A 15,627-nucleotide genomic window follows, 5' to 3' on the forward strand; every position below is an offset into this window, starting at 1 on the left:
TGTTGCTTAAGGTTATATCTAAGACTTCTTTCTCTTTGCACTTTTCTGTCCACATGCTGGTGGTAGACCCACCCTGTCTTGCACGCTGAGGAATAGCCCAATAATATGTAGAGACAGACTCTTCAGGGACCAGTAACACCCTGTAAATCTTTTGAGACAGGGCTGAGCATGCAGACTTTAAGTGAACTAGCTTACAAAGCAGCAGAAACTATTACATGGTGCCTTATCCAGCATGTCCAGTTACTTTATTGCCTCATCCTTAATGTGTTACATCTCCTGAGACAGATCACTGACTCCAAGAACTCATAGCCCTTGGCTAAATCCCTTAGATCCTGGCCTTACACGTTTCTCTGTCTGAGTTAGAGGAGCACATGTATTAATATATATTTTTTCTCTTTCCTTTCGCTTTGTTGTTGCTCTCATTGTGGTGAGTGGGCTCTTGGTGCCTATCCAGAGCTCACACACTTTAGTGCTGCCAGGGATTACATCCATGTGGTGATCACACTCGTTTGTATGGTGCTACAGACATGGAACTGGTACCTTCCAGCGTGCAAGGCAGGTGATGGACCACTGAGTCACATCTCCAGGTACCCCAAATCTTTGGTCAATAATGATCCCAGCGGTTATTAGTGTAGGCAAAATTGAAAAAGTAAATTGATACGCATTATTAGACGTAGTCTATGTTCAAGAATAAGCATGAACAAAGGACTTTAGCATAACCAATACTTTCATATTTGTTGTTAGATTCCTAGTATAGGCTCAGGAGTTTCATAAAAATTTGGCTTATCATTTTGACCCCTTCCTAAAGCAGACTGATCTCATGCTATTGATGAACTTAAAAGGAAGCATATTTAATTTTACCTATAAAGTAAAATTATAGGGAGAATTAAGCATGGTGAACAGTAGGGTTTTAGGCTGGATCAACCCTATTTCTGCTGTGAGATTGTTTGAAACTGGGTTGCAGCAGATTTTGTATGTTTGTGTTTTTAAGAAGTAAGTACTGTTGGACTCTTGGTAGTTAGTCTCGGTGGATTCTTAACAGAATGCTGGCTGTTCCATTATCTTGTACAAATATTTGGCACTGGAATTCTCTTATTTACTAACTATAAGTAATATAATATTTCTAAACCCCCAATCACCATGAAAGGAAAAATAAACAACTGCCATAGAGATACTTAGCACTGAAAGCTTGCAGAGTTTAGTATTTGACAGGGTAGAGACTGGAGTTTATCATTTATCATTTAGAAACTTTTTGTTTATTAAAAGTATTGTTTATGTAGCATGTAGATTGGAGTCAAAGACAGTGTGTTTTAAAATATTAAAATGTTCAGAAAAAATGTTATATTTTGAAGCCTTTTTTGTTGAGGGGAGGTGAATCTTAGATTATATTAATTTTTCAAGATAAGCAAAGCTGACATTTTGGGTTTCAGGATATGTCGAATTCAAGTAGGTTACTTTAGTTAAAGTGATGTGAGTTTTTGTTGTAAATTAAGTGAGTAGCAGGTTACAATAACTTTTACAATGTTTATCATTTTAAATTTTCTCTCTGTGAAATATATTCTTACTGAAAAGGTTCTGTGATTCTTGGTTGCCCATGCAGGAGAGCATGAAGAAACTTAGTAAAAGTGTTCAGAACAAGATTGAAATTTTGTTTTGGCATTTCTGTAGAAAAAATTGGGGAAATAATTTATCTATCTGTGGTTAGTTAGATAGTTGGATCTCAGGGTTACTTGACTCCTTCAGCTAGTATATATTTCAGAGTCCCTTTTCTATAAAGCTGGATACAGTGAGGATACCTTTATATTAACAGGCTATGTTTCCTAATAAAGATGTTCTCAATCATTTCCATCTCTTCTTATATTTTTTATCACTTATACAGTTTAATACTATCCAAAGTATAAGTACTGAGAGAACTAATTGGTTTTGTTAGGGCAGGTTGTTTTGCTTTTTGTATTTTCATTATGTAGGTAAAAGTTTAGAAATGAACATTTAAAAATAAATTTATTTCGTCAAAAGTAAAAAAAAAGATAAAAATGTTTTAAACAAAAGAAAATTCCACTCAGCAGTTTTATAGCAATTGTTAATTTTAAAGGAATGAAGCTTTGAAAAAGAAAATCAATCACTTCATTTGTGAATGCTTTTATGAAAGTTCAACTTAATGATCTGTTAAGCATTAATTATTTCTATAACTCCAGGATTCATTATAAGAATAATAAAATATAAATACAAATTAATTTTCATATTAGAAGTTTGCTATTTTTAATTTTCTTGGCTGTGGTCAGAACTTAGTGAGAGTTCTGTGCTCAAGGATCACTCCTAGATGTTCTTGGGATACCACATGTGGTGCCAGATATCAAACTAGGATCAGTGGCTTGCAAGGCAAGTACTGCCCCATTCTACTTATCTCTCTGGCTCCAAGAAACTTACCTAACTCACATAATAGAATAAATTTTTAAAAAGAGGATTGACTGGGCCAAGAAATTGTTAAGGTACTTTTCATGCATGCAGCTGTCTAGGATTCAATCCTGGGTATCACATATGGTTCCTCAAACACAACCAGAAGTGATCTCTGAGCACTGAGCCATGGACCTGAGCATAAAAACAAACAAAAAATGAAAAATGGAGAAGATGGATCTACTGATATAAGTTGTCAAGGATTTTGACAGCAATTAAGACAGCATTTGAATCTTTCATTAGTTGTAATAGGTGGAAAACAAAAGGATGTTTTATGCCATTTTTAAATTTTTGATACTATTGGTAGTTTTTACCTTAGCTGAAAAAACATCAAGGATGGACACATGGGGTTTTTAGGTCATTCTTTATTTTATTTTTTAAAAATGTGTGAATATATAGCTCAACTCATATGTGTAGTTGGACTCAGTTCATGGATCGCTAACATTGCTTACACTACTACTCACGCCCTTAACATAATGCATACCATACACCAGCGTCAGTATGTGCTTTACTCATTCTGCTCTCCCCATTGTACCATGGATTGGCGTTCTTGTTAGTCCAATTTACTCACAAGGACAGAGAGACAGAAAGACTAGGTTATTATCTGCCTATTATAGAGCAAGCAGAGACCTAAATCCTGGAGATTTCACTCCAGAGATTATGCTTTCTGAAACTCAGTGTTCTATTGCTTGAGTTCTGATAAATATACCTATATCCATTTTCTCTTTTTAAAAAGCAGAGAATATTTCTGAAGAGTAAAAAATTATATATGTAAATCTTCTGCATAATAAATGATTTGTGCATTTACAGATGTGTATAATTTACATACCATTTGCATATGCACACTTTTGAACACATAATTTTTTTAAAATTTAATTTTATATACTCGCAGTTTCTGATATCATGTATATGTGTGTACATATCTGTCTATATGCATATGTATCTATCTGTATCTTTAACAATGAAAAAGCCAGATTTCCCTTTGAAATTCAAATGAAATTCCCCATTGCAGAATGCAAAGCTTCATAATTCTGTGATAGAATGAACTATTGTGGACAATAATGATGTGAGCGAACTATATGTGTGGTTTTGCTGAGTAAAATTTTGGATCCAGGTGATGACCAAAGGGCATGTGGGTGGCATGTGGGTACTCCAGGTTTAATTTCTGGCCTCACAAGGTACCCTGATCTCTACAGGGTGTGGCCAAAAATAGAACACACAAAAACAAACCCCTAAAATGGAGCAATATTTCATGGGAGACCCAAACTTGCAAACAAATTCTAGTGGAAGAGACCTCTTAATGAGGTTTATAAATCACGTTTAAGTAGACACTTTGGTTTTTGTTATAGCTTTTATTTTGACCTGCTGCAGGTACATTTAACAGAAGAATCATGGTATGTAAGAATAAAGTTTCCATTGCCTCAATAGTCTGATATATGACTGATCTACTGTTTTCAACTTTTCTGAGTCACTTTTTCTATATAATGCAAACTTAAAATCCTTCAGTTAGCAACTATTTTATCTTTAGTATTCAAGCTTCCAATGGCCATTGTTTGTCTTAATTTTGTTTCACTTTATTCAGAGTGCTTTCTACACCTAATTTACAGAGTTCAATCCAAAAGGCTTATTATGAAAAATAGTAGTCCTTCACTCTTAACAGGCAGCCACTTTTAAGTTTGGAACTCATTTCCATATCTCTGTGTCACATGATATAACTATCCTCATAATGGTAGTTTTGAGTATTCAACACTATCTATTGGGTTCTTATGAACAGTGAGATGCTAGCACCCTTTCCCATCCTTCTTTTTATACATATTTCCTATTGCACCTCAGTGTAAACATATAATCCTGATTCAATCTGTGTTTACATGATGATTGTGTTCTTCACAGCTGGGTCATGTAAAGTACTGTGTTTACTTTTTCTTTCTGTAACAATATTTTTTTTTGTAATAAATAACTCTTGCTCAGACAAACCCAGCAGTGCTCAAGGGAAACTTTCAGCTCAGTGCATGGAGTTTCTCCCAGGGTGCTTTGGGGGATCATGTGATGCCAGGATTAAATTCACCTCTCACTACAAAGCTATCTCCCAGCCCATATAATTAATAACTTTTAAAAAACTATATACGGATATCTAATTAAATTGTGAGCTCCCCCGACATAAATTTTCTTTTTATACATATTAAAATGTTTGAGTCTTTCTATTGATGATTATTTTCCAAAGAAATTGCTCTCAGAAGGTTCTAGACCTGCTCCCTCCTGGGACTGTTAACGGTTTGGCCTTCATGAGCTATCCCACGATTACTGTTCTGGGATTTCCTTAGCCTCCCTCCCTCTTGTCTTAGATCTTTGTTTCCTGGCATCCAAGTTATTGTTCTTCTCTGTTTAGTCTCTCACTTTAGGGAGCACATCTTTCAGGAGTTTCCTGAGGAAGCACACCTAAGAGATAAAATTTAAAAGCCTGTATACTTTCCGGCAATTTTACATACACGCTTCCATGTTCTCTTTTATGGCTATAGAATTATAGCCTGAAAATAATTTTTTTTCCTGAGCATTTTTAAAACAGTCTCCTGCTGTCCTCTAGCTGGCTTCCAGTGTTCTGTTGAGAAAATCAATGCTATTTTTATTTGATTGAGGTTTTTGGTATTTATGGAAAAGTATGTTGTTTTGAACCTGGCTTTTCTGTTCCTAGTACTAAACTTCATCCTCCGTTGTATTTAGTGGCCCCACTCCTATTATACGGTCTCCACAGATGAACCATGTGACCCTAGCAATAATTTCTCTGTTCCTGGAAACAAGTTTTTATCCAGACAAAGCGAGAGAAAGGAGAATGAAGGTGTCTAAAGTATTCCTAAATAAGATTTCGGTAAGGTCTTCTTTTTAGCTCTGCCTCCATGACTTGTGAAGGGCTCTATAATGTGGATAGGTTGGTTAAAGGTTTCCCCACTAATGGTTAAGCATCTCACTTTTGGGGCACTGCAAAGATATTTTTGCTCTTTCTTTTCTCCACCTTCTAAAATATACTTGTCTATATTTTCTCTTTACCTTTTAAGCTATCAGATAGCTTTTATGATAAGATCTCCTTTCAGGAAGCAACACTGATAGTCTTGGGGGGAGATGAACACACCCTCACTGCCATCCTATAATCAGACTTAGTTCTATTCAGTAAATATACACTGGGACAGAGAGACAGCTTGATTGAATACATGCTTTGCATGCAGGAGGCCCAGGTTTGATGCTGGGTATCACATGATCCCCTGAGCACTGCCAGAAGTGAACCAGAGCACAGAGCCAGAAGAACCAAATTTTTGCATCACCAGGCTCAAAAATCAGAAAAAAAAAAGAAATATGCATGGAATATTTATTTAATGCTGTGTAGTATTTTAGTATTTAAAATGTGACACTTCTAGGGACTGGAATGATAATATTGCAGGTAAAGTTTTGCATGTGCCCAACTTGAGTTCTATCTCCATTATCTATCTCCAGTACCCCATTATGTTCCCCCTGAGCCCTGACCAGGGTGATCCCTAAGCTTAGACTTAGGAGTAAACCTGGAATACTGTAAGATGTGACCCGAAACCTAAAATAAATAAATAAATTTAAAGTGACACTGCTAAAATTGCACATAAATTTCATTTTCTAATATTATGGAATGGTTACGATGTTTTGGGGAGAACATTAGAATAATGGCGCACCTCCACTGGGCTCACCACCAACAATGCTTTTTCCATCTTTTGGGCAGCTGGTGATGATCAGTGACCACCAGAGAGCTACCCCTGGTGGTATTTGGGATGGAGATTAGTGATGAACCCATGACCTTGTACTCATTAGGCATTTGAGCTATCTCCTCAGCCCTGCAAGTATCCTTTGACAAACCTTTGCATAAACCAAGGCTTAGTGGTTTGCCCAAATTCTTCCATCTAGTACGCAAAGGAGCCGGAATCTGAGGCCAGGTTCGGTTTATTTCCAAGCCAGTGTTCTTCCATTTGCATCGTTTCAAAAAAAATTGATCATGCAATTTTGCATACAGTGTTTTATCAAATTTTTTGTTATCTAGCTCACTGAGAGCTCTGTGATTTGAGCTGATAGTTGATTATTCTTAGCTTGAATGATTTATTGAATAAAATTAATTGCTTCCCTTGGGGGGGTGTCCTTTTATCTGTTTGCCTTGATGCATTTTTTTTTTCATGAACGTATGTATGGAGAAAGAACTTATCCATAGAGCACAATTCTTGGTTTAATTACAACAAGGAAACAGCTATTCAGGAGCTCTGTATGGAATAATTTTTAGAGCAAATGAAATAGTTTGTAATGCAAGTAATTGCATTCTAATTTCCTGGTGTAAACACATCCTTTCCTGGTCTTCATTTGTTTAGTGTTTAGTTAATGGTAGCCCAGGAAAGAGGGGAGAGTCTGTGTAGTACCTCTTTTATCTCTCTATGTAAATTGTCTTAAATATACAAAGACACACTGAGTTGTCATAATATAACCCGCAAAAAAAAAAGACACATGGTGAAACAGACAGGCAATATTTAGCATAGAAACTTATAAGCAGTGACTAAGGGAGTTAAATGTTAACAAGAAACTTGGACTTGAATGAAGAAAAACTCAGGAAATACGATATTGGTTTTGTTTTCATTTTAGTTGGTAAACTGATCATTATTTCCACTGACATTTATTGAATACTTACTGTGTAACAGGCATTGTTTGGGCCCTGGGGATAAAATAATGTTTAAGAACAAGATGCTTGCCAGCTGAAACAGTGTCTTGTTCGTGAGGCAGGCAACCAACTGGTTTAAAAGCAGAAGTCTCTGAGCTCTGAATTATAGCCTCCAGGGAAACCCTAATTTGTAGAAGGAGGAGAAAAATTTAAAAGGAAGCGGACACACTGGTGGGGGTGTTGGAACGTAGTTTGCATGAAATACTGTCTTTAATGGTTTGTAAATCTTAACACCTCAAATTAAAAATATTTTTAAAGGGAACAGTAGATGTGATACTGGAAAACAAGAATGAGAAAGAAGTAGTTGGGCCTTGCTGGAATGAAGGCTGTGTCCAGGAGACAAGGACAAGCCAATATTGAATTGAATTTCACAATTAATAGAGAAAAGCCCTCTGTAAAGAAGTTTATACCTTTTTGAAGCCACTTTCCCTAATATCAGATCAACCTTGGTGCTGACTGTGAAGACTTTATTTCTTATCTTCTTTATAAAGTTGAGCAAACCAAAGTCAGGGCAATTTAATGATTTGCAGAAGATCAAACGGTGTGTTTCAGAACTGCGTTTGAACTTCAGAATGCTGAATTCAAAATTCAAAGGTCTTTCCACTGATCTAGAAGGATAGCACTCAAGGGCTCAAGAATAGAAGGGAAAATTGCTCTTCCAACTATGTTAGTACAGACTACCTTATCAAACATGTAAAGGGAACATAAGAAGCATGAGATACACACGTAACATAAGTAGGAAAGAAGTAGACTGTGGTTTTACAATGAAACTTGATATGTATGTATTCTTTACATCATAATGAAGTTCGGCAGAGCTGTGCTTCTTTGCTAGTTTTGTTATATTGAATTTATGGATCAATATAACACTTTATAGATACCTTGCTCATCCTCACTCCTTAAAGTGCTAACGTGATTTTCTGTGCAGTAGTTAGTAAGTGGATGTCTTTGTCTAGGGCTCATAACTTGCTGAAAATTTAGAAGACAAGAAAACTAAGAAGCAAATGCCATTGATGTATGGTAGAATTAGGATAGATTTGACATTTAAATTTCTTCTTGACTTGAAAAGATTGGCTGTGTGAAACTAAAGCAATGACAACAAGAGCAAAGAAAGTGGCATCATTGGGGGGGGGGCAGAAGTTTAGGAATGGAAATTTAGATTTTTTAAGTTTCCCAACAATATAATGTGTATGAAACTTGTAATTTCAATCTCAAGGTTAAATAAATGTGTGTTCCCGAGGGTAAGTGGAGTGATTTCCCAAGCATTATTTGGTATTGAGAATTTGCATCAGATGAGGCCACTAAAAATCTGGAAGAAAACCATTTCCAAACTTGTCAGAGTTGAGTGCCCTATTTATATGGGCTGTACCACTTTCCTCCCATAATTGGTATCTCAGTTTTGGATTTGCAGTGAAATACCATTTTAGATACAAATGCTTTATGAATACTTAAATCTAGACTGGACTAGACTCATTGTCAAACTTAATTTAAAAGGCAAGTGCGATGGTGTCATGACTATCGTTATTATACTGTGGCTTAAATCCATAGAACTGATGATTTATTTATGTCTTGCATGCATTTAGGAACTGCTTATATTTGGGTCCTTGCCCTTGGCCCTGTGCTGAGGGACTACTGCTTGTGCAGCTCAGACATCATAAGCTGATCAATGACTTAGGAAGGCATGAAATAAGAGATGTTGCTCAAATTGGACTTTCAAAGATATAAAACCAGTCCAGAAATCTGCATGGGTCTTCCCCGATGTAAAGTTGTGATAATCCTTAGTGTTTTTCTACCAATAGCACACATAATTCTCATTTGTGTCCGTATTAGCTTGTCAGGGCTGATGGTTTAATTTTAATCAGACAAAATTTTGAAAATAATTTAGGTAATGACTCTGAGAATGCAAAACTATTTCATAATGAATTTTTTTTTATGTAGGACTACTGCTATTTATTCAACCACTAATTAGCTGATTGAATTGGGCATGAACTCCATCTTACTTTTTTAAAATTTTTTATAAATTTAGCATATTGAATCACCATGAAAGAAGTTACAAAGCTTTCGGGTTTAAGTCTCGGTCATACAATGAAACACCCACACCTTCCCCAGTGGCACCACCAAAACCCCCAGTATGCCCCCATCCCACACCCTCCCCCTACCTGTGGGGCAGATGATTTCCACATTACTCTCTCTCTACTTTAATCACATTCAACATTTTGACACCAGACCCACCATTATTATTTGGGAGTTTACCCCAACACTCAGATCTGCTGAAAAGGCAACTGTAGACAATTTGTTTTCTATTTCTGGTTATGAATAACATATGATGTCACGTGACTGCAGTAGTGGCTGCACGATTTTGAAATTCTGAAATTTTAACATTTAAATTTGGAGGGATTTTTGCCAAAACCTTCTGGGTTCCGAGATTTGTTCCTGAATCTCTGGAATCATGGCCGTTAAGTAGCTTGATCAGTTGCAGAAAGGCCATTCATGGGCAACGACTCAGGGTCTTGTTGGGATGGGGAGGAAAGGGCCGGCTCCACCTCCATCTCGTGAAGCCCCGCGTGTCTCATCACTGAGGGCCCAAACCTGACTGTCCAGTGGCCACCAGAGCCACCTAGGGGGAGCAGGCAGAGGGACAACACCCTTTCCTTCTTGGGATAGTCCTGCAACAGTAACCTACTGCGTGGTTCGGACGCATTTCTGCCAAAAGCCGCTGGGTTTTGAAATTTGTTTCTGAGTCTCTAGGATCATGGCCGTTAAGCAACTTGATCAGGAGCCATAGAAGCCGTTCATGGATGGCGACTCGGGGGTCTCATTGGGGTGAGGAGGAAAGGGCCAGATTCACCCCCATCCTGTGAGGCCTCACATGTCTCATCACTGCGGGCCCAGACTGTGCAGTGGCCTCTGGAGGATGGCGTCCATCGGGCAGCCAGGGGGAACAGGCCAAGGCACGAAACCTATTCCCACATGGGGTGGCCCAGTGCCGGTAACCTACTGCAGGGACCGGATGCATTTCTGCCAAAAGCTGTTAGGTTTTGAGAATTTGTTTCTGAGTCTCTGGGATCATGACCGTTAAGCAGTTCGATCAGGAACCAGAGAGGCCATACCTCCAATTATATAGCTCAGCCTGAGGTGGTTTGTGGGTGTGTCTCCCACATACCTAACTTTTGGCCGTTTACTTTTTTGGAAAACTTTTCCCCAAGTTTTTAGGGTCTGGCCAAAGGCACAGCAGCAACTTTGGGGTATCTGGAAGTCTGAAGGCTCTATCAGGCTGCTAATGCACTTGCCTCACAGGTACAGATTGACCTGCTGGCGGCACCATACCCCCAATAATAAATTTTTTTGAGTCTCACATTCTTCTAGGTTCTTACAAAAGATAAAACAATGTACTTTATAATTATTAAACATGATGGTGTCTTTGTAACTTAAGGTGCAAATTTAGTATAGTTCATATCTATAAGTCTCTTAAGTAAAAACATTACAAAGAATTTGAAAAAACTGATTCTGAGTCCCATGTTCACAAAAATGCTTCTAATCACCAAGACTAAAATCATTAAGGCAACACTTGGAAATGAAATCTAAGTAGACTGAAACTGACCATGAATACCTCATATTCTGAAAATAAAAGTGCTTAGAAAATAAGATGGGATTCCTTTAAGAACATTTTATATTGTTTTGTACCAATTGTTAACTTTTTTTTTTTTTTTTTTGCTTTTTGGGTCACACCTGGCAATGCACAGGGGTTACTCCTGGCTCTGCACTCAGGAGTTACTCCTGGCGGTGCTCAGGGGACTATATGGGATGCTGGGAATCTAAGCCGGGTTGGCCACATGCAAGGCAAATGCCCTACCCGCTGTGCTATCTCTCCAGCCCTCAATTGTTAACTTTTTAAGTCTTGTGATTATCTGAGAGATTTTTTGTTATAAATTTATTAGTGCTATATAAAACAAGCAAATTAAAACACCAGTGATTTACATTTTTAAATTGTAAGTGCTCTATCATTTAAGTAGTAGAAAATCAAGGTTCAGTAATTTTTATTTCCTCTCTTCCCTTCTGGGGAGAAAATCTGCACAAAGAAGCTCAGTATTGTGGGACTGCAGAGTTAGTCCAGAGGGTTAAATACTGGCCTTGCTTGTGGCTGACATCTCTTCAATTCCCAGCATCACATGTGGTTCTGAAACACTACTCAAAGTTTCTCTCACCTCTCTAACCGTAGTCACCACCTGGTTGCCTGAGTGATCCCTGATCACAGAGCCAGTCATCAGCCCTGGGTATGATATAACCTCCACCATCAGTCCCCACAAAAAGAAAAGAAAAAATAAGAAATTCAAATTTCATCTCCTGATTTACAATCTTAAACAACCCATCCCCCAACCATCTTTTCCCCGTCTTCCTAGTTCAGCGTTCTTTAATTTAACTGCTTTGATTACACTCTCATTTTCTACAGGTCATTTTTTTCCCCCATGAAACAGCAGAATCGAGTTATAAGGCTTTTCTGATCTTGTTACATGCTAATTAATTTAAATCACACAGAAAATCCAAAATCTTTTCAGTGGCCTGAGAGCCAAATAGTTCTTGGTTTCTATCAATGTCACTCATTTATATACTCTCTTTAAATATCTCAGTCCTTTCTGTGCTCTCGGGACCACTATCTAACTCACCCTAAAAGATGGTCTTGCATTTGATATTTGTTCTTCTTTCAGTATTTTTCTATGATCATTGAAGCTTTGCCCTGTCCTGCTCATTACTGACTCTCTTAAAAGTTACCTTTAAAAAGAGATCTTTCCTGATTGCCCAGTCTGTTATAACTCCTAGTTACTTACAATCATGGGGTGGAGCAATGGAACAGCAGGTAGGGCGTTTGCCTTGTACACCGCAGGCCCGGCCGAGCCGGGTTCAATTCCCATGCCCCTCTCGGAGAGCCTGGCAGGCTACTGAGAGTATGTCGCCTGCACAGCAAAGCCTGGCAAGCTCCCCGTGATGTATTCAATATGCCAAACACAGTTACAACAAGTATCACAATGGAGACGTTACTGGGCCCGCTTGAGCAAATCGATGATGAACAACGGGAGGATAGTGCTACAGTGCTACAGTGCTTATGAAACTAACAAGCTGATTAATACTAATTAATATTGACTATTAAATAATTGGTATTAATAAAAATGAACTGATTCATGGCCTTACCATTAGAAAGATCCCATTTTCATTTATGCTTTTATTGCTTTGAACAGAGTTGTCTATGTTCACCACTACAGTTCCTCTCATGCTTATCCTGCAGCGTGAATGGAGCGAAATTAAGAGACTTGATGTTGTTTTATTTGAGTCAGAATTAGTGAAGAAAACTTTTGAGAGTTTTTTATTGAACTGTCAGGATTCAACATAACTCCTTTTCATGGAAATATTTTGCATTTTTTCTTCATTTCTGTTTTGACACTATATTCAGTTTTATTGTATATTGTCTCTGTGGGCTGGAGTAATAGCACAGCAGGTAGGGCGCTTACCTTGCACGCGGCTGACCTGACTGACCCAAGTCCGATTCCTCCACCCCTCTCGGAGAGTCTGGCAAGGTACCGAGAGTATTTCGCCCACACAGCAAAGCCTGACAAGCTACCCAGGGTGTATTAGATATGCCAAACGCACAGTAACAACAAGTCTCACAATGTTACTGGGCCCGCTCGAGCAAATCGATGAACAATGGGAGTGACAGTGACAGTGATTGTTTATGTATGACTTATCAGTACTTATGGTATTATTTTAAAGAGTACAAGTGCCTTTCAGATAATAAAAACTTACTATTTTTAATTTTGATTTTTTATTTATTTAGTTTTTGGTGTTGTGGCACACTCAACAGTGTTTGGGGCTTACTCTTGGCTCAGGGATCACTTCTGGTCGGGTTTGAGGGACTATATATGATGCGAGGGAATCAAACCCAGGTTAGATACATGCAAGGCAAGTGCCCTTTCCACTGTACTATCAATCTGATCCCCCACCATGTATTTTAAGTAAAAATCAGTCACTGTAACTGTCACTGTCCTCCCGTTGTTCATCGATTTGCTCGAGCGGGCCTGGTAACGTCTCCATTGTGACAACTGTTACTGTTACTGCGAATATATCATGGGTAGTTTGCCAGACTTTGCAGTTTGAAGTAAAAATCAGTAATGAGACTTTTGCTCTAAACCACGCTTTTTTAAGGGGAGGTGGTGACAGTGCAGGATTTCCAGGTTCCATTCACAGCAGTATATGATACTCAGCCAAATAACCCAAGAATTCAACACTAGGGCCCAATATGTAGTCCTACTCAGGCCCAGCAATGCTGGGATTCTTCAAGGTTACACTTGGAGGTGCCAAATGGGAACATGTATTGCCAGGATTTGAACTCAGAACCATATACATACAAAATATGAGACCTTATACATACAAAATATGAGACCTTCATCCCCATTTCCCTGGTCCCTGTGTCATGCTTTTCTAAGAATGAGTTCTTCTTCCTTCTAAGAAGGCCCTGTTCCTAGAGGAACAAATTAAAATGTGCTCATAGACAAAGGAGTGAATATGTTGAGTCTTCTTCCACTTTGCAAGAAATTAGGCCCAGTTTTTCAAATAATTTGATTGTGATTTATCAAACTCCATTTGTTAGCATGCAAATTCTTATTCAACTTAATGAAAGTACTGACATTTATAAAAGACTTGCCCCAGGAGATGACTAATAAACAATGGTCCACTCAGGTAAGTGTTATAGGTTGGGCACAGATATCTCCAAATTTGATGAATTGTCTCCCAAGGGAGCTTTATGAGTGTGTGTCTTTGTTTTGCTGTCCATTAGGTTTATTTATTTATTTAGTTCATTATTTATTTATTTAGCTCATTGCTGATGGTCATATTTTACTTTGCTTCTGTTCTCACAGCATTAATTTTCTGTTCTTCTGCAGTACTTTGGCAGTCTGCTTGTCATTTTCTGTGTAGAGCTGGCTTGTGGTGTTTGGACATATGAGCAGGAAATTATGGTGAGTTCAAAATGGGATATAATCACAGTATTAAATAATATACAATCCAGTCTTTTAAATAAGATGCTTTGGAGTAATTCAGGCACATGATTATTAATTTGAAAGTTTAGACTATATGGTAACAATGAATAGTCTCAAAACTTCTGAAAAATAACATTTTCTTTTCTGTGTCCAAAGTGCAGTTCCAAACCATAATGTGTAATATTTCATTTAGTATTCATTTAGACAGCTAATGCTGTCAGCCATTAGCTCCACCGCTTGCTTTAACATGGAGATTTATTATTTTATATATTCTAAAATAATTTTACCGTCTTCTTGGTGTATAATAGGAAAGCTTTTCAGTTCAAAAAGGATATGAGAAAGCTTGAAAATCCTCGTGAAAGCCTTATAATGTGCTGACTAAAGCTGTATCCCCAATGAGTAGAAAGCATGCGTTTCTCTCTCTCTTTTTTCTTTCTTCAGGAAACTATCTCCTACTTTAAAAAATATATATTTGAAGAGTTGCTGTGTTTACACTGGTCTAGAATCTCTCTCACAGATTTAGACGTGGCTCTATAAAAACATTTTTTCTTTCATTTTAATAGCTAAAGTCACTGGAGCTCTTTTACAATTCAGCAATGTTAAAATAATTAGAGCAAGAGTTTCTCAGTCTTACGATTTGACCAGTTGTGTTTCTTTTATCACTCACATTTTACCTTTGCTAGTGTTTGTATTTTATCACATGCTTAACGTTTGCTGTCTTCATTAGTGGTGCTTGGTGCACCAATTGTGTGTTGGGCCTTCTGTGAATGTTGGTTATTTCATGGTGGACGCACACTTTTCCATGGAAGGCAGTGTAGAGTAACTTGATTTCACTTAGATATTCTTCAACATGTAATCCTTGGACTGTCTAAGGCAGTGAGTTCAAAGACTCACTTAGGATGAGTCTTTGAGATGTGCATTTTAGGGCTCTAGACTGACTCTGCTGAATCAGAACAAGAGGACAGGCTGAAACGGGGCCAGGGACTGGGCCTTGACATTTGTAACCAGCTCCCCAGGTGAGTCTTCAACGTAAGAACACTGAAGAAGACATGGGAAGTGTTATTTTATTTGTTTCAGAGAGGAATTTCATCACCTGTCTGATAAAATTGTAGTCATTTTTGCTACCGATTCGGTTATTAAAGATTCCGTGGTGAAACTGCTCCTATACTGTGACAGTATTGAATACTAAGTGGTAATTACGGACGAGTGGGTACTCTGCATGCTCCAATTTACATGGAAACGATGCTTCCACAATGCCACACATCTGCAACCTTCTGCAGATACTCCTTTTAATGGATGTCAACTCTAAAAAGAGGCAATTTATGAATATTTTTTTCTCCATTCAACATTGGAAAGTCAGGACAGGTTCTAACCATTTAATATAAACTCCAGAACTTTCTTCAGAAAGAAATCCTTCATTAAAAAAGGAAT

The 15,627-nt window shown here is 37.8% G+C and overlaps 1 protein-coding gene across 1 annotated transcript in view; it reads left to right on the forward strand.

Annotated features, from left to right (window-relative positions):
• Nucleotides 1–15,627, forward strand: part of TSPAN12 (tetraspanin 12) — a 71,546-nt gene that overhangs the window by 25,132 nt on the left and 30,787 nt on the right. The window contains exon 6 of the mRNA XM_056118115.1: nucleotides 14,101–14,175. Within this exon, the coding sequence (XP_055974090.1) occupies nucleotides 14,101–14,175 (75 nt within the window). The remainder of the gene's footprint in view (nucleotides 1–14,100; nucleotides 14,176–15,627) is intronic.

The sequence above is a fragment of the Sorex fumeus genome, unplaced genomic scaffold (assembly GCF_029834395.1).
Source record: "Sorex fumeus unplaced genomic scaffold, SorFum_2.1 ptg000037l, whole genome shotgun sequence".
In the NCBI taxonomy this organism is placed as follows: domain Eukaryota; kingdom Metazoa; phylum Chordata; class Mammalia; order Eulipotyphla; family Soricidae; genus Sorex; species Sorex fumeus.